This window comes from Hemicordylus capensis, chromosome 4 (genome assembly GCF_027244095.1).
Source record: "Hemicordylus capensis ecotype Gifberg chromosome 4, rHemCap1.1.pri, whole genome shotgun sequence".
Classification (NCBI taxonomy): Eukaryota; Metazoa; Chordata; class Lepidosauria; order Squamata; family Cordylidae; genus Hemicordylus; species Hemicordylus capensis.
The window spans coordinates 150,857,768-150,879,397 of record NC_069660.1 but is presented as its reverse complement, the minus strand read 5'-3'; the positions used below and the strand labels follow the sequence as shown (position 1 = coordinate 150,879,397).

Below are 21,630 nucleotides of genomic sequence, written 5' to 3'. Positions count from 1 at the left end.
GTGTGCCATCGAGTCGGTGTCGACTCCTGGCGACCACAGAGCCAGGACAGGATTAACATAGTAGCAAATGTAGCATTTGCTACGGGCCCTGCGTTTTCTAGGGCCCCGCACGCCTGGCTTGAACGTCTGCCCCTTCTTTTGCTCTCTATTTGGTACTCTCTGCTGACTCTCCTCATTGCCTGCTGCTGCCCATTCTCTCGCCTCCCTCGAGAGCATTTAAGCAAGGTCTTCCTGGCACCATGGTATTGATTGGGTTATCTATTATGTTAAGCAGCACGGGAGGGAGTAGTAAGAACAACAATAGGAACAGATAGCTTGCAAAGGGGTCTCAAGGATAACTTAATTGCCAGGGAGTTGGTCCTTATTTGTTCAAACTGTAAAAGTTTTTAAAAACATACACAGAGAGAATAAAAGAAATAAAAACAGTTTAGATTAAAAAACAACCAACTATTAATGCCGGGCGGAAGAAAGGAAGCTAAAGAAGATGCTAGTTGAATGTTGCCAGTGTTTTCCGACTGACTGGGAGAGGGTAAAAATAAACAATGAGAACGTGTACCTTTAAGAGGAAAAAGAAAGCCGGAAGTAACTCAGAGGAGTCTCAAAGTTTAGTGGATCAATTGAGGGGAGCTTGGAGGGAGATTATATTATGGTCTTGTTGGGTAAGGTCACTTATATCCTCCTTTAGTATCTAGTGCTTTTGGGAGGGAATTTGGAACTGAAATAACTACTGCTGTGTTGCCAACTTCATTAGCTTTACATTGGGATGCCCGTTGAAATTGTCCAAAGATAAACGGAGGCTGCAAACCTAAACACACTTACTAGGGAGTAAGGCTCATTGAGGTCAGTGGGACTTACTTCTAAGTAAACATGCTTAGGGTTGCACTGAATGATTTGTGCATTTCCTCCTTTTAATATTAAGCATGTTAGTGTAATTTAGATGGAAAGAGGCTGTGCCTCCTGCCAAAAGATTGTCTTTTGGATACTTCTGTTTTCATGGAAGTTGCTAATGCACCTCATCATAATCACATTCATTTGCAATACATCAACTATTTTAAATATACATCTGCTTTCCTGTCAGGCTTGCACAAGAGGTTAAACATATATTCTTAATATTGTCAAATGGCCCTTTTAATGTGATGGCTGCTGGGATCCAATATGTTCTGCACACATTGGAATCAAACATCCACTGTTGTGTGCCAAAATTGCTAATAGGTTCAGATTTCTCAAAGTACAGAATTCCTGAGAACCTTTTAATTTAAACATTCAGAGTTTTGTTCCCCACCCCCTTTCTCTTTGTGAAAATAACTCAGAAGGAAAACCCATGGTCAGGAGTCACGAAAGTGTGTGTGTGTGTGTGTGTGTGTGTGTGTGTGTGTGTGTGTGTGTTTTGCAAAATTTGTTGACTGGCTGGCTCAGCTGAGTGGAGGCATGGGGTGGTTGGTGGGGGGGCACTAAGCAAATGAAAAAAATTGAATTACTTTACTATGCAAGTAAATAATTTATGTTTCAATATTTATGTGTATTTTTAAAATTTGGAGCCCCTTCATAACATATGCTACAGGCCCCACACTAGCTTAATCCGGCCCTGCCCTAAGGAACAGCCGGAGTCTGCCTTCTTTGATGACACCCAGCCCACTGGGGCTGAGACCCGGACTGCACGAGTCTAAGAGAAAGGGGGAAAGAGATGAAATGTACTTTGGCCTCTTCTTGGACCAGGATGCCATCATGCACTGGAGAATGAGACTCTGCAAGGATGGACTACCAGCCTTCCTAAAGCCAGGGAAGCCTCTCTCTGCAACCAGCTTCTGAGGGCTCCTTTGCTCTTACCTGCCCACAAGTTGGATTACATAGGAACATAGGAAGCTGCCATATACTGAGTCAGACCATTGGTCTATCTAGCTCAGTATTGCCTACACAGACTGGCAGTGGCTTCTCCAAGGTTGCAGGCAGGAATCTCTCTCAGCCCTATCTTGGAGAAGCCAGGGAGGGAACTTGCAGCCTTCTGCTCTTCCCAGAGCAGCTCCATCCCATGAGGGGAATAATATCTTACAATGCTCACACTTCTAGTCTCCCATTCATATGCAACCCTGATTAGTTAAGAGGACAAGTCATGCTTGCTACCACAAGACCAGCTCTCCTCTCCAACAGGGAAAGGGTTGGCCAAGGCCTTTTTCTGACTGAGGTGAACAATCCAGATTGCCCTCTTCCCATTTATTCACACGGGCCACAGGTCATTGGAAAGTTCCCCTCACAGGCCCCAGGGACAGTGGAGTTGTGCTACAATGGTGGTTCCTCACTCACCAGGCACTGAGTGTTTGAAGTCTTTGGGGCATCTTTCTTTTTTCACATGCCGGATAAACCTTTTCTTTAGTGTGTGGACTCTCCCTTTAGTATGGTCATTAACGGCTTTTTGCATGGCACAAATGGTGCTTTCTCCTGCACGCCGCACCTCTTCATCATTATGCTCGGCCATCCCTTCAAGCCCTGAGGGAGCAAGAGAGAATAGATCAGCTGGCCAAAGATGCACAGATGACTACCCTTCCACCCACCCCAACACCAGTGGGATGTATTTCTTTAGACTTCAAAGGGCAAAAAAACTGTGCCAAGACTTGGGCAACTTGATAGTAGGAGAGGGAATATGGGGGTGGGGGACAGCCACCAGGAACGCTTCTCTCTGCTCCCTTTGTGTCTGAACCTGACCGAGGCACAGAGGATACCAATAGGGCAGCTGGGAGGAAGCTTTTTCTAGCAGATGTCACATGAAAGCCACTTACAAGTTACTGGTTCTTGGGTAACCTGGAACGGAATCTGTATTCCCATTGTTCTCAAAGAGTCACAGAACGACTCCAGGGATTAGGATGGGGAAGATAGCTTGGTGATCTATCGGCTGTAGCCAACATGTGGGCATCAGAGACATAGCACCAGTGGCTTCCAGGGCCATTTCAGAGGCATGTTTTCTCTGAGAAAACAAAAGCTTGTCTGCCCTTCTCATTTTTCCAAGCCAGAACTTGCTCCAAACAGAAAGAGAAATGTACATGTGTTTTGGGGGCAGTGGAGTTGCCCTCAACATCCATCCATCCACCCGTCCATCCATCCATCCATCCCTCTTCTCAGTGTTGCATCTGTCTTCAGGCACACTTGCTAGCAGAAGCCACTTGCTTCCCTCTCTTCCAAAGACAAATCTCCCACTTACATGTACAGTAAGAGCCCATATCCTCCAACGTGATGAAGGTTGCATCCTTGTGAGCAAGGTGTCCTATAGAGACAACGGAGCAAACAGAAGTCACCACCGGGGAATCCAGTCTATCAGATTAGACTATCTATCTACCTAACTAGTGTAGGAGGGGGGGAGCAGGATGGAGTGGCTGGGGTATGCCATGGCATCTCTAGAGACCTGAGCAGAAGGAACTCCTCCAAGACTGAATGAAGGCCTTATGGGCATTATGTTGCCCACCTTCATGGCCTGGCTACCGATAATTAACTGAACAATGCTTACTGGGCAATCCAGGTCAACCAGGAATGGAGGTGGTCAATACTCCATATGAGGTTACAGGCCAGTGTTCTGCTTGTGAAGTATGTACCAAGAAGTGGGGAAAGCGAAGGCGGTTTCAAATTTTGCCCAGAGAAAGAATTGTGACTATTTGCAGTGGGCAGGTGAAAGACTTGGGAGTGGCTCTTACCTCTGGAGAATTCAGCTGGTGCTGTGTTTAAGAGCAGTTTTGCCTATCAAGGTTTGCCTTGCTTCCCCACTGCTTAGGGTCCAAATGTATTACTTGAAACACATAGTTTGGCCTTTGAGTACTTGCATTTAAGGAGTGGGGCCAATCTGGATTGGGCCCTCACTGGGAGCCAAGCAAGGATTAAGCCTTCCCTCCCTCTGTGTCATGGTACTGATCTGGATGCGTGCAAGGGCCTAATGACATATTTAAAGTAACATGCAGTTAAACTGATATGATACACATACTCCAAATCTCCTGTACTTGCTTTCCTTTGTGCCTATTTAGAGACATCCTGCCGTTGAGGAGAGTACAGAACAGAACAACAAAGCATTGTTTCTACAGAGCCCAGTGACCCCTCCTTCCTGGCTCTGAGTTGTAGCATCTTCGGCAAGGGTGACTTCCATTCAAATCCTGAACTGCCTCACTTCTGGATCATGCTAGACCACAGATAGGGGTTGGCAGGGCAGGCTGAGGTCCATCACTAAAGAGGAAGGATACTGCCTCACTTACCGACAAAGAGTGCTGCCACCCTTGAGACTGCTGGCAGATTGTTGGAGGAAGGAAGCATGCAGCTGAAGGCAGCACCACGCACCAGATCCTTCTTGTACTTTTTTGTCTAACAGAAACAAAAAAAGAGAGGCAGTTCTGTGCATGCAAGACAACACTCTGTTGGAGATAAGAGTTCCAGTGCATTGACCTTTTGCACAGACTATCCCGATGACCACTAGGGGCATTGGGAGTAGAAATAGTGAGTAAGGGTCTCCCTAGCTGTTCCTATCTGTCTCCACTCTATGATCACTGATATGACTCCTCAAGCATTTCCTGTAGTGAGTCTCAGAATCCCTTCCTCTTGGAGAGCAGATGGAAACATCTCTCTCTCTGTCTCTCCCTAACTATTCATTATGTAGTCTATAGATAGGATTAGGTTTTTCCTATCCAAAGTGTACTTCACCAATAATGAAATCTACTTAATATCTAGATTCTGCAAGAATCTCCATGTTTATCCAGTTTCAGCTTCTATAAATAGCTGCAACAACTAAACTCTGTGTTCTGCTCTGTAACTGGAGTGGGTAGCTTCTTTAGTGCTCTGCTAATTAATCACAAAACCCATCATGGGTAAATTCACCCTCCAACAAGGTTATGGGCCCAGCAGCCTAAAACATCTACAGCAGAGTTTATCCCCCCCCCTTTTGGAAGTGCAACTGATTTAGTCAGAAAGAAAGCATGGATCCAGGAACAGCTCTCCCCAAGCTGGATGAAAGCAATTACGAAACTTGACGATTTCTCAGCTCACATGGCCAACCTTTTAGAGATGAACAGATTTCTAAAACAATGTGGATCTGAATTAAATGATCAAATGTTTATCGGACTGATTTTACAATCTTTGCCTCAAAGTTTTGAGCCTGTGACCATGGCTCTGGAAGCATCAGGCACTAAGCTTAAATTGCAAAGCGTTATAGCAAGTCTGGGGAATTTTAGCTTTAAAAGGGAACAAGAAAGTTCTAAAAGAGAGGGGAGAAATAAATAAATTCTGCTGTAGATGTTTTAGGCTGCTGGGCCCATAACCCTGTTGGAGGGCGAATTTACCAGTGATGTTAATTAGCAGAGCACTAAAGAAGCTACCCCCACTCTGTAACTGGAATGCAGAGTTTAGTTGTTGCAGCTATTTATAGAAGACATATGGAGATTCTTGTAGAATCTAGATACAAAGTAGATTTATTGGTGAAGTACACTTTGGATAGGAAAGACCTAATCCTATATATAGGCTCTACAAGGTCTAACAGAAACAAAACAAAACAAAAAAGCAGTTCTGTGCAGGCAAGACAACACTCTTGAACCAGCCTTGTGCCACTGAGAGCCAGTCACTGTGGTGAGATGTCTCTGGCTGGAAAGACCAGACTTCAAACTACTGCATGAAGCTTGGTGGTGAGGTTGTGACCACTCTCCTTCTGCCCTTCCTCAGGGGTTGTTCTGGGGAGAACCCAGTGTAAGCTGCCCTGATTTCCAGCAAGGACAGGTAGAATTAACAACGATCAAGTCATGAGAAAGAATCAGCAAGTGGTATTTCAGGATCGCCGCAAAGGCAACTCAACTCACCACATATTTGGCCGCCTGATGGAGCACACGATGGAGGCTATAGGTTTTGGGGTCTACCCGCCACCTCACCTCTGGGACCAGCTGTTTCAGAGTGGCCTTTGTTGCCTGCAATACAAGCAGAGTTGAACTTCAAGACCTAAAGACAGACAGCACTGATAGCTTTTCATCAGATGCTCCCTCCAGTGGCAGCTTCTCCAGGATGAAGCTGACCTTGACCAGCCCTTCCTATTGATTTCTCCTTCTCCTACCTATGTTTACTTGGGAGTAAGTGCCACTGAGAACAGGAACTTTCCCAGATGGCCAGTTTTACTGCAGCAGGAAGTGACTGAAATTAAGCCATTTTGAGCAATGCACCAAAATACTACTTTTTGTAGGACACATATAATGTGTCATAACTGCAAATCAGGAGGAAAGCTGAATAAGGCTTAACAACAAGGGACTGCTGTAAATGGATCCTTCGTATGAACTCTTCCCTGACCCCGCCTAAATGTTGCAAAGCTGCATTAAATCGCCATTTGGAAAAGCTCCAGGAGTTATTCCCAGTTTGCAACTCGGCCATCAGTGGTGGTTTTCCAGTCTAAATAGTGCTCCCAGAATGCAGGTCTGGGAGGTTTTCCAATCTAAATGCAGTGGTGGTTTTCCAATCTAAATAGTGGTCCTTAAATGCAGTGGTGGTTTTCCAGTCTAAATAGTGGTCCTTAAATGCAGTGGTGGTTTTCCAATCTAAATAGTGCTCCCAGAATGCAGTGGTGGTTTTCCAATCTAAATAGTGCTCCCAGAATGCAGGTGTGCTGTTTAAAGTATTTGTACACTTGCGCCAAAGTGCAAGAATGCCAGTGCTTCACTGTGAGCATGTGCAAGTGGATCAGCACCACCGACATTAGACTGCATTGGATGTTGGCCAGTATGCAAAAGATGACTTGCAACTCTAACTTCTCTCTTCTGGAATGTTTTTGAAGGGAACAACCTTTGGTCTATTATTCAGACTGCTGGCAACTTGAAGAGCCAGAGAAGGAACAGCCCACGGGTGGTTCAGGCTTTCCATCTGCCCTCAGTTTAGCTCTTTACCCCAGGAGGACCATGGCCCCCCTTCTAGCCTCAACACCACTGTTCAGTCCAGTGTGGAAGCCAAGTCAAAAGCAAATGGCAATGAGCAGCTGAGGGGCACACAAGGCGGCCTGGGAACTCTGATCACACTGAGGTAAAAAGTCAAGGCAATTTTGACACCAGGGTGCTTTCCAGATTAGACCCTACAACGGGGTCAGGACATATCTCGGAAGTGTGCTTCCACACTTCCTGCGTTGTGACACTGCAGTCCCTATGCAGACAGCAGGGTGCTGTTCACATGTCCCATGCCTTGTTGTGAATTTAATCGCTGTCATATAGAGCAAGGACGACGTACATCCGTCATGAAAAAGTCGCTGGTTTGGGAGGGTTTATTAGTTGCTGCGAGACTGCTCCCCCTGCTGTTTATGTCCTGAATGCGACTTGCCCAAACAGAGGCATTGTGCTGCTGTTCCAGCAGCTAGCCTGGAAAGCACCCTGGTGCCCACAGAGCCCTGTGGTTTTCTTTTGGTAGAATACAGGAGGGGTTGACCATTGCCTCCTTTTGCACAGTCTGAGATGATCCTTTCAGTATCTTCCTATATCACTGCTCCCCGATATAGTACCAGTGGGGATTCAAACCTGCAGCCTTCTGCTTGTTAGTCAAGCATTTTCCCGCTGCGCTACTTAAGGTGGTTTCACACTGAGGAGTCTTCCCCTTGAAAAAGACCTTTGCCTATCTCTCAATTGACCAATTTGCCTCTCTCTCAGGGGGGGTGCACAGAGCAATATCGCTTGACTTCCAGCCCTTGCTCAGCCCTCTTAGTGACAGAAGAGAAGGGGAAGGATGCAGCAAACAGCAGAAGAGCTCAGGCAGAGAAGTGGTCTCTCCCATTGGACAGCCATGTAAGAACTCTAAGAGGCGGGTCTCACGATCCGTACCACCCGCTTTGGCCATACAGCGCGCAGGGCATACAGGAGAGAACCCTGGAGCCGGGAGGCAACTTTTCGCCTCCCCTCTGGGGGTCTACTCATGAATAGCTTCACCACGGAGCCATGCTGCGGCTACTCACGATTTTGAAAACACGGGTTTGTGGAGCGCTCGCTCCGCAAACCTGGTTTAAGGGGAGGAGAACTTAGGCGGGTTAACCCCTAGTTCCCCTAGATCGATTTCGGCTGGTCGCCAGAATAGCCTCTAATTGTTCCTATTTGCCAGTGACCGCCCATGTTTTCTGAGTTATGTTCCTTGTAAATCACTGCTCCTGCTCTTGTCCCCTTTTTTGCCTCTGGGATGCCTTATTTGTTATTTCTCATGTGTATTGCCAGTTCTGTTGTTCTTCAGGATTTCGTTCCCTCCCTAGGAACTTAGGAAGCTGCCATATATTGAGCCAGATCATTGGTTCATCTAGCTCAGTCTTGTCTACATAGACTGGCAGCAGCTTCTCCAAGGTTGCAGGCAAGACTCTCTCTCAGCCCTATCTTGGAGATGCCAGGGAGGGAACTTGGAACCTTCTGCATGTAAGCATGCAGATACTCTTCGCAGAGCGGCCCCATCCATGAAGAGGAATATTTTACAGTACTCACATGTAGTCTCCCATTCATACGCAACCAGGGCAAATGCTGCTTAGCAAAGGGCACTCTGTGGTGCACAGCATCTAGCAGGTGGAATATGCTCTTCAGGGCTTAGGCAGTAATCCTTGTGATGAGAACTGGGTGTTGCCAATGGACCCCTATTTTCATTTGCAAAATGGTGGAAGGTATGTGCATTCAGTAGTGGCAGGTCCCAAGTAAGATTAGAAGGACAGCTAAGTATGAGGAAGAAAACCACACTGAATTCCCTGGGTGTAAGCTGAGGAGTTCCTCATATAAGGGCAAATTGTGGCCCAGTAAGCATATGGTTTACATTCCTTAACCGGGCTGCACGTGTCTCTCAACTTCAGAGCTTCTCTCCTTGGTTTTTAATTTGTTTTTAACCATTTTTATCAGCTGGCATGCTTTTTTATTATGTGTTTATGTTTGCTAGCAACTGCATTTAAAGATACCGTGGCCTTGGGTTTACTGAACTGCCTAGGAAGATAAGACGCTGAAGGCTGACGCTGAAGGTTGAAAGCTGCACGCGATGGGAGCAAAGCACAGAAAGAAATTCTCCAAAGATTAAAAAAAGGTGGGAAAATGCCCCGTCCCACATTAAACAACTTCTTGACTAAAAGGGAAGAACACCCCCACAGAAAGGAATGAACCACTTTTCACTCAGCTTCCTCAATCCGTTCCACTAAATGATAATCAGAAGGGAAATGTGGAGGATGCTTTCGTGCTGCTGAATTCCTCAGTGAACCCAGAAGTAAGCACTTGTAATAATCCTATGGAATGCTCTTTTGATTGTAACTCTCCCTTGACTTTTTGCAGCAGCAGTGAGGAGAGTGCAGTGAGTGAACCTTCTCTTATTCTTTTGGCTAATTCTATCATGCAAAGGCAAGCCCCTTGTCAGAGACCTTCATTGGATTCTGTTGAGGGAGTCTCTTCTAGCATGGCTTTCTTGGTGCAAGAGTCTTTAAAGCTCCTATTCCACTGCTTATCGTTAATAACTGAACAGCTAGATACGTTGATTATTGAGCTGAGGAGGGACTCTAAGCCCTCCTCAATGGCTGATACTGCAATATTTAAGGAAGCCCCTGCCGTCGTTGATGTCAGTGTGCAGACTGATACTTATTTTAATATTTTACCAGCCTCAAGGAACTTGAGAGCTCATTATAATCCTAGTGGGTCAGCTTCACAGTCAATTCCGGCTGACGCTGCATTCAGCCAGGAAAAGTTCTGTTTTCAATTAGTCTACCAACCTTAGCAGAATTCTAAAGCACAAATTGTTAGTTCTCTTGCATCTTTGTTAGCCTTTCCTCACAATGCCATTTACCTCAATTCCTTTTTTATTTCACAGTCCTTACTACGTATGAAGAACCATCTGGCTAAATGGGATATTTATCCCAGATGAGTTTTCATGGAGCTTAGGAAGCTAAATGCAATTCACACAGGGGCCTCTCTGAAGAACTCAAGGGTGTCTAGGGTGAACATAGAGAAGCCTTCCACGAGCTATCTATCTAGAAGGCATTCCACTAGGGGGCATCAGGTCATATATAAAACAGATCAGGTGAGCTATCTATCTTCTGCTCCCTCGGTCTGCACTCCAAGTTCTGGCCTCGCGGCCTTTTCTGCAAGGGTTTGTTCCCCTCCCCACCTAAGTTAGCTTTGATCCCCCTGGGAGAATTTGAGGATTTCTTTCCCTTGATTTTGTCGGAAGTTGGAGCGCCCTTGGAGTCGCCCGTACCCGACCACCACTATGGTCAGTTAATCCCCCCTGAGAAGTTTCTTGATGTCCCCTTAGTTATGGCAATGGATGAGCTATCTAAAATGAAGGAAGTACAAAATCCTCCCATTTACACCCATTCCTTGGAATCATCTGATGAGGAGAGGGATTTACTCCGGGAACCTGGATCCCTCCTTAAGGATGGACTGTGGTCTAATATTTCCAAATTGTCCCATCTTGAAACCATTCTGACAGAAAACCGCAAACATCGGAAGAGTGTTTTGCAGGCGAATCCTGGGAGATCAGTTAATACTCCCAACCCCTCTTGCGAGGGGCTCCCTCCCGATCTAGCTCTTAGAGAAGGGCCCTTGCGCTCTGAGCCTTTTGGACTTGTACCACACTGGACACAAACTAAAATCACCAACTTTTTTCCTCCTGCAGATAGACAGTATTGCCTGTCGATCTAGACATCGTCCTATGCTCAGATATGACTGTTTGGGCTGCAGCCATCTTGGAGTGGATTGCCAAATGCGTCTTATAACTCAGCTTATTCCTCTGATGCCATGTCCAGAGTCTTCCCACCGGGATATGCTTCTGTGCGATATGTTCAGCCATCCTGGTGATTTAGTCACACATGAGCCTTCTCTTCCTACAGGCTCGAAACATAGTGTTTCTGGTTGTAATTGTGTAAATTGGAGTTTTATTAGTTGGATTATAGCGGAGTGGGCTGGGAAAAGATGTAACCTAGCATTTTTATCTTTTTTACAAAAGTAGGATGTGTTACTGCTGCAGGAAACATGGTCTAAGGAAGATTTAAATATCAACGGCTATGTGATTTATAAATTGTTGCCCACTCTGACTCCAATAGGGGAAGACTCAAAGGGGGCTTGACTTGCTGTGTTTTGCTTTCCTTAGAAGAGGACTCTCTATGGTTGCTTGACTTTTTTCCTTTTGCAATGGCTGTTCTCATTAAAACCCCATGTGAGGACATATTGTTAATTAATGTTTGCATCCCCCCCCCCCAGTTCCTCTTATGGCCCTATGGCTGCCATTTATCAACTGGACTCTTATATCCTGGAAACTAGTTTGAAGATCCCGTGCGCTGAGATTCTGCTCTCGGGTGATTTCAATGCAAGATGTGGCCCGGATAATAATGCAGTAATCGCCTCCCATTTGTGGAGTGGGGGTGATAACTCAGATGGTTCCTTTACTCATATTTGCTTATCTAAAGATAGAGTCCTTAATAAGGCAGGGGCTAAATTGTTACATCTTGCTAGATCTTTTGATCTGATTCCTTTAAATGGTACTGTCCCCCCTGTCATCCCAGGTGAATTTACATATTTATCCTCTTGTGGCAGCAGTGTGGTGGACTATATTTTGGTTTCTCCCCTGCTGTTTAATTGGGTCGTACTGTTTGAAGTGGGCGATCAAGCTTTTAGAGATCACCTGCCCCTTCTTTTTTGCCTTGATATACCACAAGCTAGAAAAGATTGTTTTATTTCTAGCTCAGTTGAATCCTTCCCTACTAAAATGGGATGGAAGGTAAAATGGTCACCTGATGTGGAAAGGGCATTGAATACCCTGTATTCTTCTGCAGTTGGCATTGAGTTATATAACTGTGTTGTGCAGGCCCCGTCGGGAGCGCTAGCAATCTCCTGTTATGAGAAGCTTGAGGCTGAGGTTTCGCAAAAGATCCTGACTACAGGTCAACTGCACTCTTTTAAGAGAGGTAGGATGAATGACTCTAATGAGCGGTTTGACTCCCAGTGCAGGGATCTGTTTCCCAGGCTGAGGGGCATATATAGGGAATACAGAGCTGGTTCCAACCAAGTGCTCCCTCTAGAATATTTCACAACTAAGAAAGCTTATAAAATATGTGTGAGGTCTGCCAAGTCCCAGGCACAGAAAAACATCTGGAGGAGATTAATTTTGGCCACTCATAATAAGGATAGTGGTGCCTTCTGGCACATTATTTCAGGTTCTACATATCCTAGAGTGCTTTCTGTGGTTCCCGCACCCGCTTGGGTAGCCCACTTTCATGCTCCCTTTAATGGAGCTTTGGCCTCTTTGGGTAATGATCCCTCCACCCCTGAGAAGTTGCCCTTGTGGCCACCTCTTACACTGGATGATACAGTTAATCTAGTTAGAGGTCTAAAGAAAAGGAAAGCGCCTGGTTCTGATCTCATTTTCCCTGTAGACAGTATTAGGTAACCTTGATTGGTGGGCTCATGTCCTAGCCAGTTTGTTTACCTCGATTAATAACAGGTGTTATTCCCTCTTCCTGGAGTGAGGCCATTGTGGTCCCTATTTATAAACATGGCTCCCCCTCCATCCCTTCCAACTATAGACCCATTAGCTTGTTATCGGTGATAGGCAAACTTTACGCCCGTTATCTTTTGGATAAGTTGGAGGGCTGGACGCTGGAGTACCATATTCTAGGCCCCGAGCAGGCGGGATTCAGGGCTGGCCACTCGACGCTAGATCACAGTATGGTATTATACCATCTGGCATGCAAGTACACAGGGTAAACTCTTTGTCACATTCATGGATTTGTGAGCTGCTTTTGATTCCATACCAAGAGAGGTACTATGGGCTAAACTTCTTTTGTTGTTTGTAGTGAAATATCTATTGATAAAAGGCTCTTATTCCTAATCAGACGACTTTATGCCAATTCCACAATCAAAGTTAGATATGATCCTTCAGGGGCCCTAACTGAGCATATTCCTACCACCCGAGGAGTCAGGCAAGCTTGTCTGCTGGCACCTGCATTGTTTAATTTATTTATTAATGACCTGGTCCAGGTTTTGGGAAGGGCGGATGCCCATTCTCCTAAACTGGCAGATGTAAGAGCACTGGCGTTGTTATATGCTGATGACATGGCGTTTTTATCTCAGTCTCGGCTTGGCTTAATGAGACTCTTGGAGGCGTTTGCCAAGTATTGTAATATAAACAAACTTTCCATTAACTTTGATAAATCAAAGGTTTTGGTATCTCGAATTCTAGGAAAGTTTATAAATGGAGGATCAACCAGACCAGTATAGAACAAGTCACCAAGTTCAAATACCTTCGGATCTATTTCCAATCCAACTTGAACTGGAAATTGCAGCAGTTACACTTTCTCTCCCTGGCACGTAACACACTATATGCCTTTTTGCGCTTTTTTAATGGAAAAGGCGGCCAATTTATACCTATGGCTTTGCGAGTGTTTCGAGCCAAGATTGTGGCTCAAATGCTCTTCAGAGTCGCTATCTGGATCCAAGGGGTACATCCAGATATCGAATTGATCCAGTCTAGATTCCTTAGAGCCATTTTCAGAGTTCCCAAATGTGTATCTTCTGCTGCTTTATGTTTGGAGACCGGCTCTTATCCGATCTCCTGTTTAGCTTGGGAGGCCTCATTCACACGCTGGCTCAAACTCTGTTTGGGACCCTGAGGGACCTTCATATGTTCAACATATGTGGACAGACACCTTCCCTAATCCATGGTTGTCTGTTGTCACCAACAAATTGTTGGGCATGGGGCTTTCCCCCTCTCACATTTTCTCCTTGGGTTTTGTAAAGGCGAAGGCTATTGCCATTCAGCACCTAAAGGATATTGAGTACCAACACCTACTTGACCTTGGAAACAAATATGGTTCCCCTTTGTACCTTGGCATTTCCCCTCCAGCTGGAAAACAGGCTGCTAGTTATCTAACCATTCTTCATTTTGTTAAATTTAGGCCAGCCTTTGCTAGGGCTAGGCTGAATGTATTACCTTCAGCCTTGCTTCAAAAGAGGTCCTCTAAAGAACCCCCTGTTTCCGGGTTGTGTCTATGTGGGGAGGGTAGTTTGGAAACAGTCACTCATATTCCTTTATACTGTTCCCTTTATCGTGATTCTAGGAATGAATTACTGCATCTATGACTAGAGCAATTCCTTGGTAGGTCTGATCCTTTTTATCTTAATTGTTGTTTAGCTGATACCAATGATGAAGTCACCAAAGTGTTAGCCAAATTTATTTATGGGGCGATGAGACAGACATCCCGCCACAGACTTTTATAAGTTTGATCTTATGGTAGTTTTAGTCTTACCTGTATGTATTGTTATATTTATTCTGCTTATTGTAATTCTGAATGGCTGTGTTATTGTCACTTTTGTTTTTGTTTGGCCTATGGCTGCAATAAAAGAACTACTACTACTACTACATTCCTTAATCATAGCCTGTCTTGGTAGGTAAAGAACAAAAGGTATGTATTGTAAAGAGCAATTGACTGCTGGAGTGGGCTGCTTTGAGAGGGCACCCAGCACCACTAAACAAACTTGGAAGTGGTGGTGGGGAGGTGTCCATAACACCTTGTCCAAAAACCACCTTTGCCTGTGGAAAGAAACAAGCATGACACTGGAGGGTAGCGTGCTCCTAGTTACTTCTACAGTATGTACTCTTACAGCTCAATCCCATGAAGAATTCAGCACACCAACGCTGACCAGTCCCAATGGACTTAGGTGGCCTAATATTTATATAATATTTCTATATGTTGTTCTTGGCAAGGCCATAAATAAGCAGTGGTGGTGAAGAAGTTAGTCAAGAATGGGCACGTAGGACAATGAACCCACAGAGGTTCATCAGCCTTGGGAGGAGAAACTGCACATGAGGATCCTGAGGACAATTCCTGCCTCCCCCTACAGAAGCTGTGCTGGTGGGAACTGACCTCAGCCACCTCATCCTCATCCTCCAAGTGAATCAAAACATTCACAAGCTCATACAGGCCTTCCTCAGGTATACATGGAGGCCATTGCTCCCCAAACCTGGCCCGAAGCATCCCAAGATGTTCAATGGCTGCTGCTCGAACCATGGCTTTCTCCTACAGATGGGAAACAGAAGGGAATTATCATCAGCAGTTGCCTCTTTTCAATTTTCCTAGAGCTATGTCAAAATTCACCCATTTCAATGCTGCATTCACCAATACTCTCACTTCATTGTATTTCTTGAGCCAACTTTCAGGGACAACATGAATGGGATATGGGAGTTGCATTTGTAAATAAAGCAGGAACCAATATTGAAAAGTGATTCAATTATAAACCTCTGCTTGCTGTGATCCTCTGGAGAGGCCCAGCTTGGCTTTCATTTCCCACCAGAAGTTAACTTGGCTTCTTTGAGAAGTAGGGCCTTCTCTTTGGTGGAGCCTTCCTTGTAGAACCTCTTCCCAGCAGAGGCCTGCATTTCAGAAAGCTGACCAATGCCTTTTTGTTTTCCACCAAGCGTTTGGGGCCTGCTGGTTGGATTGGTTATGCACTGGCTTAACTAATGCCCTGATTTTCATTCAAGCAACTGAGAGCAGCTAACATGTGGGTCCCCCTGACACTCTGCCATCCAGACAGCTTAGAAGACTAGACCTGCTGGAGTAGAATTGCATCAGGAATGCTCAGGCCACTTGCTACTTTTTCCCAGGACTTCTGAGCTGGATTTTGTTTTATAATTTCTATCATTTTCTCATTGGTAAGTGTTGGCCAATGTTATGGAATGGATTTTAGCAGTAATTCTGGAAACACGTTTAAATGGTTCCATGACTGAGTGTTCTTCTTCTTAGCTAGTTGCCTTGAGGGCCTATGGTGAGACAAATGGGACAGGGATTTAAATCAATAGTCTGAAGAAAGACCACACACACAACTGCCAGGAACCAGGGAAGAGGGGCTTGCACACATTTGGCTGCCTTGCAAACGCAAAATACTCACGTGGGCAATGTAGCCACAGTAGACGGATGCCAGCTTCCTCATATAGGCCTCTCCTCTCTCTCCACTGACACTGTGGAGGGCAATTTCCACCAGCATCATTAGCTCGGGAATGACATCTGGCTTGCATGCCATTCCCAGTGAGCTTAAGAGAGCCACCGATATAGTCCAAGGGTCCTAGTCAAAAGAGATGGCTCCGTTAAGAACTCTTGAGATCCAGCAGTTTATCAGTTTCCACACCTCGACAGCCGCTAGAAATGGCTACAGATCCTTTGCTGAGGGTGATGTTCCCACAGTGTCTCCCACAATGTAAGTAAATAGAATGAAGCTGCCTTCTACTGAGTGACATGTTTGTCTGTCTGTCTAGCCTAGTACTGTCTACTGACTGGCAGTTCCTCTCCAAGCTTTGATTCTTTTCCAGTAGAGCTACAGTACGTCCATTTCTTTGAACTGGAGACAGCAGGACTTGAACCTGGGGCTTTACTGAACTGTGGCCCTTAAGGTTTCAATGGTATCACCACCAACCCTCTTCCACCAAACATACAGCTTCTTGCCAGATGATGTTGGATACACATGGCCACTGAGGTTATCAAAACAGCTGGTCCAAAAGAAATATTGCTCCTGACTGCCAAACAAGTAAATGGAGGAAACTGCAGTATCAAGTGTGTCAATCTCCCACTGCCTCCCTTCTAGAGCATTCCTACCAACGGCCTTCACAGCTACAGGAAAGCATTATGCTGGAAGCATCATTAATGTGCACCAGGGTTGAGAAATGCAGCGCCACCTAAGTGAACCTGTGTGTGCTTTCCCTCTTTGGATGTGTTAGAACTCAACCATACCCAGACCCTGATAAGCCCCGCGCTGGAGAGGACATGGATCAGGACCTTGCTGTTAACTCCTTAGACTGGAGATCCCAAAGAGTCAACAGGTCCTGAGGGACAGCAGGAGTCTGCCTTCCTTTGGTGACACCCCGCTCACTGGGGTTGAGATGTCAAGGGATCAAATGATCCTCAACTGGAGCCTTGCCCCAGTTCCAGATCTCCAGTCACCACCCCCTGGGACCTCAGGAATAGCAGCAACAAGGCCAGGTTAGAAGCCCTCAACCAGTGATGAATCATCTGTGAAGCTTCCTGAAGCCTCTGTTCCCACATTCCCACTTGGGAGGAAGAGGCAATTACTTGTACTTGCCATGGATCAGGACCCAGCTGAGATCCATGAAGGGGCAGAGCAGCCAACTTCTATCAATACTCGACAGTCTCTGCCTGTAGAATCTCTGCTGGTGCAAAAGCTCCACGCAGTAGTTCCTCAATGAACTACTTTATCCTCCGGACTGATTTCCCTACATCTCTCCGGGGTCAGGGTTGCTCAGTCTCTCCCCACCCACCCACCCCCCCGGCACCTGCTCTAGTTCTCTGGGTCTCACTTACCACTTCTGAATTGAGCAGAAGAGCGATCCCCTGGAGGCTTAGCTTCCGTACTTGAGCGTTGTCATGGCCAAGACAGTTGAAGATGAAATCCACCGTCTCCTGGTTGGCCTCCACGATGTGCTGGTTTATGAACAGCTGAAGAGCCCAAAGAAGACAAAACCCACAAGTGACTAGGTGGTAGAGAGGAAGATTAAGTACAATCTGTTCTTCTCTGCTGCGCACTTTGCAAAGAGAGGGTTCCAGTCTGGTACACCATACAAAGTTTCATAGGGCATAGTTATACCACACTATAGCTACATTGTTGAAGCAGTTTTCCCTCTGCCTCTAGGAAGCCTGGAAACTATTTCTGCAAAGCAGGACAGAGATTGCTAACCTTTACAACACCCTAGCCAAACTTTAGTCCTGAACAGTTGTGGGAAGAAACCATGCCGGTTACATTAGTTTATATTATTATTAATTATTATTATTTGTTATTTGTTTACACAGTCAGACAGGTGTTATTGACTGGTTTGTTTTATCCAGACATCGAGTCCTTCCCAAGGACCTGGGATGCCAGAATTTTATTGTCAATGTTGTTGCTGTTGTTCCATAATATTTTAATTAAGTCCCATAATATTTTTACATCTTCATTTTCTACAACGTTTTCAATTTTATGGTCCCACCAATTTTTGGCTACAGGTAGCTTGTATTTTTTGCAGATGTTCCAGTGTATCATCCCTGCTACCTTGTCATGCCTTTGTTTGTAGTCAGTCTGTGTGATCTTTTGACAACAGCTGATTAGGTGGTCCACTGTTTCATCTGCTTCTTACAAAGGCGGCACTTGCTGTTTGTTGTGGATTTTTCGACTTTTGCTCTTATGGCATTTGTTCTTAGTGCCTGTTCTTGTGCAGCCAGTATTAGACCCTCTGTTTCTTTCTTCAAGTTGCCATTCTTAAGCCATTGCCAGGTCTTGGTGATGTCTGATTTTCCACTTATATTGTGCAAATATTGACCACGCAGGGGGTTATTTTTCCATTTTTCTGCTCGGTTCTTGACTTGTTCTTTCTTGTAGGCCTGCTTTCTTTCATTGGTGTTGAATAGTTTTGCATTATTGACCATTTGAAGTGCATGTTCCTCACTGTCCCTTATATATTCTTCAAGGCCTCTTTTCTCCTCCTCTACTGTTTGATGGACTTGCAGCATTCCTCTTCCACCTGAGCTGCGAGGGAGGTATAGCCTATCGACATCACTGCGGGGGTGCAGAGAATGATTGATGGTAATGATTTTCCTGGTCTTACGATCCAGCGTCTCTAGCTCTGCCTGGGTCCAGTCTATTATTCCTGCAGTGTATCTGATAACAGGTATAGTCCAGGTGTTTATGGCTTGTATTGTGTTCCCGCCATTGAGTTTGGACTTGAGGATTTTTCTAACTCTCCTGATGTATTCACTTCCCATTTCTCTTTTAACTTCAGTGTGTGCGATGTTATCAGACTGGAAAATGCCCAAGTATTTGTAATGTTCTTTCTCTTCCAGGTTCTTGATCTTGCTTCCATTGGGCAGTTCTATTCCTTCTGTTTTTGTTGTTTTCCCTCTGTTCATTATTAATGCAGCACACTTGTCTAGTCCAAACTCCATTGCTATATCGCTACTGAATATACAGACAGTGCTTAGCAGTGATTCGATTTCTGACTGGGACTTTCCATACAACTTCAGATAGTCCATGTACAGCAGATGGTTGATTTTACTGGATGTTTTAGATGTTTGGTATCCAAGGCCTGTTTTGTTTAGTATTTGTGAAAGTGGGGTCATGGCGATTACAAACAACAGAGGAAATAGTGAGTCCCCTTGGAAAATGCCTCTTCTAATGCTAACCTGTCCAAGTGTCTCGCCATTGATTGTTAACTGTGTACTCCACATGCTCATTGCTTTTTAAATAAATATCTGAATGTTTTTGCTGACACCAGTTGTTTCCAAACACTTTAGTATCCATGTGTGAGGCAATGAATCGAAGGCTTTCTTGTAGGCAATCCATGCAACACTTAGATTTGTTTTTCTTCTCTTGCAATTTTCTAAAATCATTTTGTCAATCAGCAGCTGGTCTTTTGTGCCTCTGGTGTTCGGGCAATTTCCTTTCTGTTCAACTGGAAGCTGTCTGTTAGTTAATAAGTGTTGCATCACTTCATCTGCTATTATTCCAGTTAATAATTTGAACATGGTTGGCAGACAGGTTATCGGTCTATAATTACTTGGAACTGCACTTTTTGCTGGGTCTTTCATGATGAGATGAGTTTTCCCAGTTGTTAGCCATTGTTCAATATCACCTCCTTGCAAAATGTGATTGAACTGTTTTGATAGTTTATGAAGGCTTGTTAGGTGTTTAAGCCAAAAGCCATGCAGTTCATCGTCGCCTGGCGCAGTCCAATTTTTTATTTTCTTTGCTCTTTCACTTATTAATTCTCGTGTTATTATTAGATCTTGCATTTGTTGGTTACATTTTTTGACCTCTTTCATCCAGCCTACTTTTTTATTATAATCTGTTGGATTGTCCCATAATTTTCCCCAGAAATGCACTGTTTCTTCTTTATTTGGTGTTTCTATGTTTCTTGCAGTTTCTCCTTCTATGCTTTGGTAGAAACGTCTCTGATTCGACTGGAATTGGAGATTCTGCCTGTGTTGTGTACTGCTGGCTTCATATCTGCTAATCTTTGACAATGCTGTTATTTGCTGCTTTATTATTTCCAGGACTTCTCTAATTTTCCTTGAATCTAGGTGGTATTTTTGGATCAGATACTGTTTGGTGTTTTCATTCTTCAGCTTCTTGTCTTTCATATCTTTCAATTTACTAGCATCTGATCTAAGCCTGGAGATTTTATTTTCTAGTCTAATCTTCCATTTAGGTGATGTACTGCTTTCTTTTTTTACAGGTCCATTGATCTTATATCCGAGCTCTTGTGTTGTTGTTATTGTTGCTGCACTGTACATTAGTTGGTTTGTTTCTTGCAAATTATTGGTTGTTATTTCTGCAAGTGCAGCATTGACATCTTTTAATACCTGAGCAAGTTGTTTTTTGGCAACTGTTTTTAGAGCTGGAAATTGAACCCTGGTGGTTGTTTGGTTCATGTGCTCAGTTATTTTTTTGCTTTAGTTTTTGTTGCTTTTCTGGCATTCAGGTTTTTGAGGTGAAGGCAAAGGGGAGGTTGCCTGGTTTTGATTTTGAAACAGTTCAGCAACAGTGGTATCCTCTATTTCCAACACCAGCTCCACCTGCGCCTGAGCAACTGCTTCAGTTGGTGGTAATTCTTCTTCCATATCTTGATCCTGTGTTGCTCTTTGCAGTTCTTCCAGCTCAACTCCTGTGAATACTTTATTTCTTATGAATCTTCTCTGGTCTGCTAGCCTTTGTTCTGTTATTTCTGTATCTGGATGCTTCTCTTTCCAAATTTGGTACATTCTTTTTAAATAACCTCTTCTAGTTGGACTAGACTTGTAATAGCAGATCAACATTTCCTTGTTGGCATTTTTCGTATTTTTTTTTCAGTTAAGCGACGTTTCTTCCAGTAACTTTGCTATCTTCAGCCCTGGTTGCTCAACTGAAGATCCTGAGTCCTGTTGCCCACTTGCCACCAGATGTCCAGGGACTATAGCACCTGGCGGGGTCCTTGTTGACCCGGGCGACGACCGATCCGGTATAGATTTATTAAAGTTACGTCTCACCATATTGTTGATGGGAGAGGCACTCTTTGTCTGGCTCCTCTGGCGACACCTGTCCAGTATGGTTGGACCTCTGGCATAGCTCTCACCTTCCTCAGAGCACACAAGCCCCACAACCACGCCAAGGTTGTGCCATTACTATTATTATTATTATTTCAGTTCACACAGAGTGATAATAAATAAATAAGATCGATCCCTGTCCCCAAAGGGCTCACAATCTAAAAAGAAACCTAAGATAGACACCAGCAACTGTCACTGGAGGTACTGTGCTGGAGGTGGATAGGGCCAGTTACTCTCCCCCTGCTAAATAAAGATAATCACCACCTTAAAAGGTGCCTCTTTTGCCAAGTTAGCAGGGATTAATTAGTAGGGTATAATTGATAGAGGTTCAAAGTGGAGATACTGTATGCCCTGAGACACCTTGCAAATATCTCTTTCCAGATAACCAAAGTAAGGACTTCAGAGGTTCTGGCTACTTCCCCATTCACTCTCAACACATGTCCATATGAGCCACATTATTACAAAAAAGGCTGTCCAAGTGGCAAAACCAAGTGTCCTCCCTCATAGTCACACAGCATGCATCTTGTGGCACCCAGAATTTGCTGCCTTAAGCCATGGCCTTACTCTGCCTAAAAGGTGGTTCA

The 21,630-nt window shown here is 44.7% G+C and overlaps 2 protein-coding genes across 17 annotated transcripts in view; one reads left to right on the top strand and one right to left on the bottom strand.

Moving 5' to 3' along the window:
* The window catches only part of LOC128324297 (uncharacterized), a 54,697-nt gene extending 40,354 nt beyond the window's left edge, over nucleotides 1-14,343 (top strand). For 3 of the 11 annotated variants that reach the window (XM_053248692.1, XM_053248696.1, XM_053248695.1), the window contains exons 2-5: nucleotides 4,005-4,467; nucleotides 6,776-7,017; nucleotides 8,884-9,201; nucleotides 10,603-14,343. In XM_053248692.1, the coding sequence (XP_053104667.1) occupies nucleotides 11,164-12,372 (1,209 nt within the window). In that variant the 5' untranslated portion in view covers nucleotides 4,005-4,467; nucleotides 6,776-7,017; nucleotides 8,884-9,201; nucleotides 10,603-11,163 and the 3' untranslated portion in view covers nucleotides 12,373-14,343. Of the gene's footprint in view, nucleotides 1-4,004; nucleotides 4,472-6,775; nucleotides 7,018-7,041; nucleotides 7,767-8,883; nucleotides 9,202-9,795; nucleotides 10,006-10,602 lie in introns of those variants that run through there. The other 8 variants (XM_053248702.1, XM_053248693.1, XM_053248701.1 and 5 more) reach the window with 8 other exon arrangements.
* LOC128324291 (uncharacterized) overlaps nucleotides 1-21,630 on the bottom strand; it is a 49,928-nt gene that overhangs the window by 3,327 nt on the left and 24,971 nt on the right. For 4 of the 6 annotated variants that reach the window (XM_053248667.1, XM_053248668.1, XM_053248666.1 and 1 more), the window contains 7 exons: nucleotides 17,297-17,431; nucleotides 15,873-16,046; nucleotides 14,849-15,001; nucleotides 5,817-5,921; nucleotides 4,230-4,335; nucleotides 3,194-3,256; nucleotides 2,302-2,484 (listed from right to left, as the gene is read on the bottom strand). In XM_053248667.1, coding sequence (XP_053104642.1) covers nucleotides 2,302-2,484; nucleotides 3,194-3,256; nucleotides 4,230-4,335; nucleotides 5,817-5,921; nucleotides 14,849-15,001; nucleotides 15,873-16,046; nucleotides 17,297-17,431 — 919 coding nt within the window. Of the gene's footprint in view, nucleotides 1-2,143; nucleotides 2,485-3,193; nucleotides 3,257-4,229; nucleotides 4,336-5,816; nucleotides 5,922-14,848; nucleotides 15,002-15,872; nucleotides 16,047-17,296; nucleotides 17,432-21,630 lie in introns of those variants that run through there. The other 2 variants (XM_053248672.1, XM_053248670.1) reach the window with 2 other exon arrangements.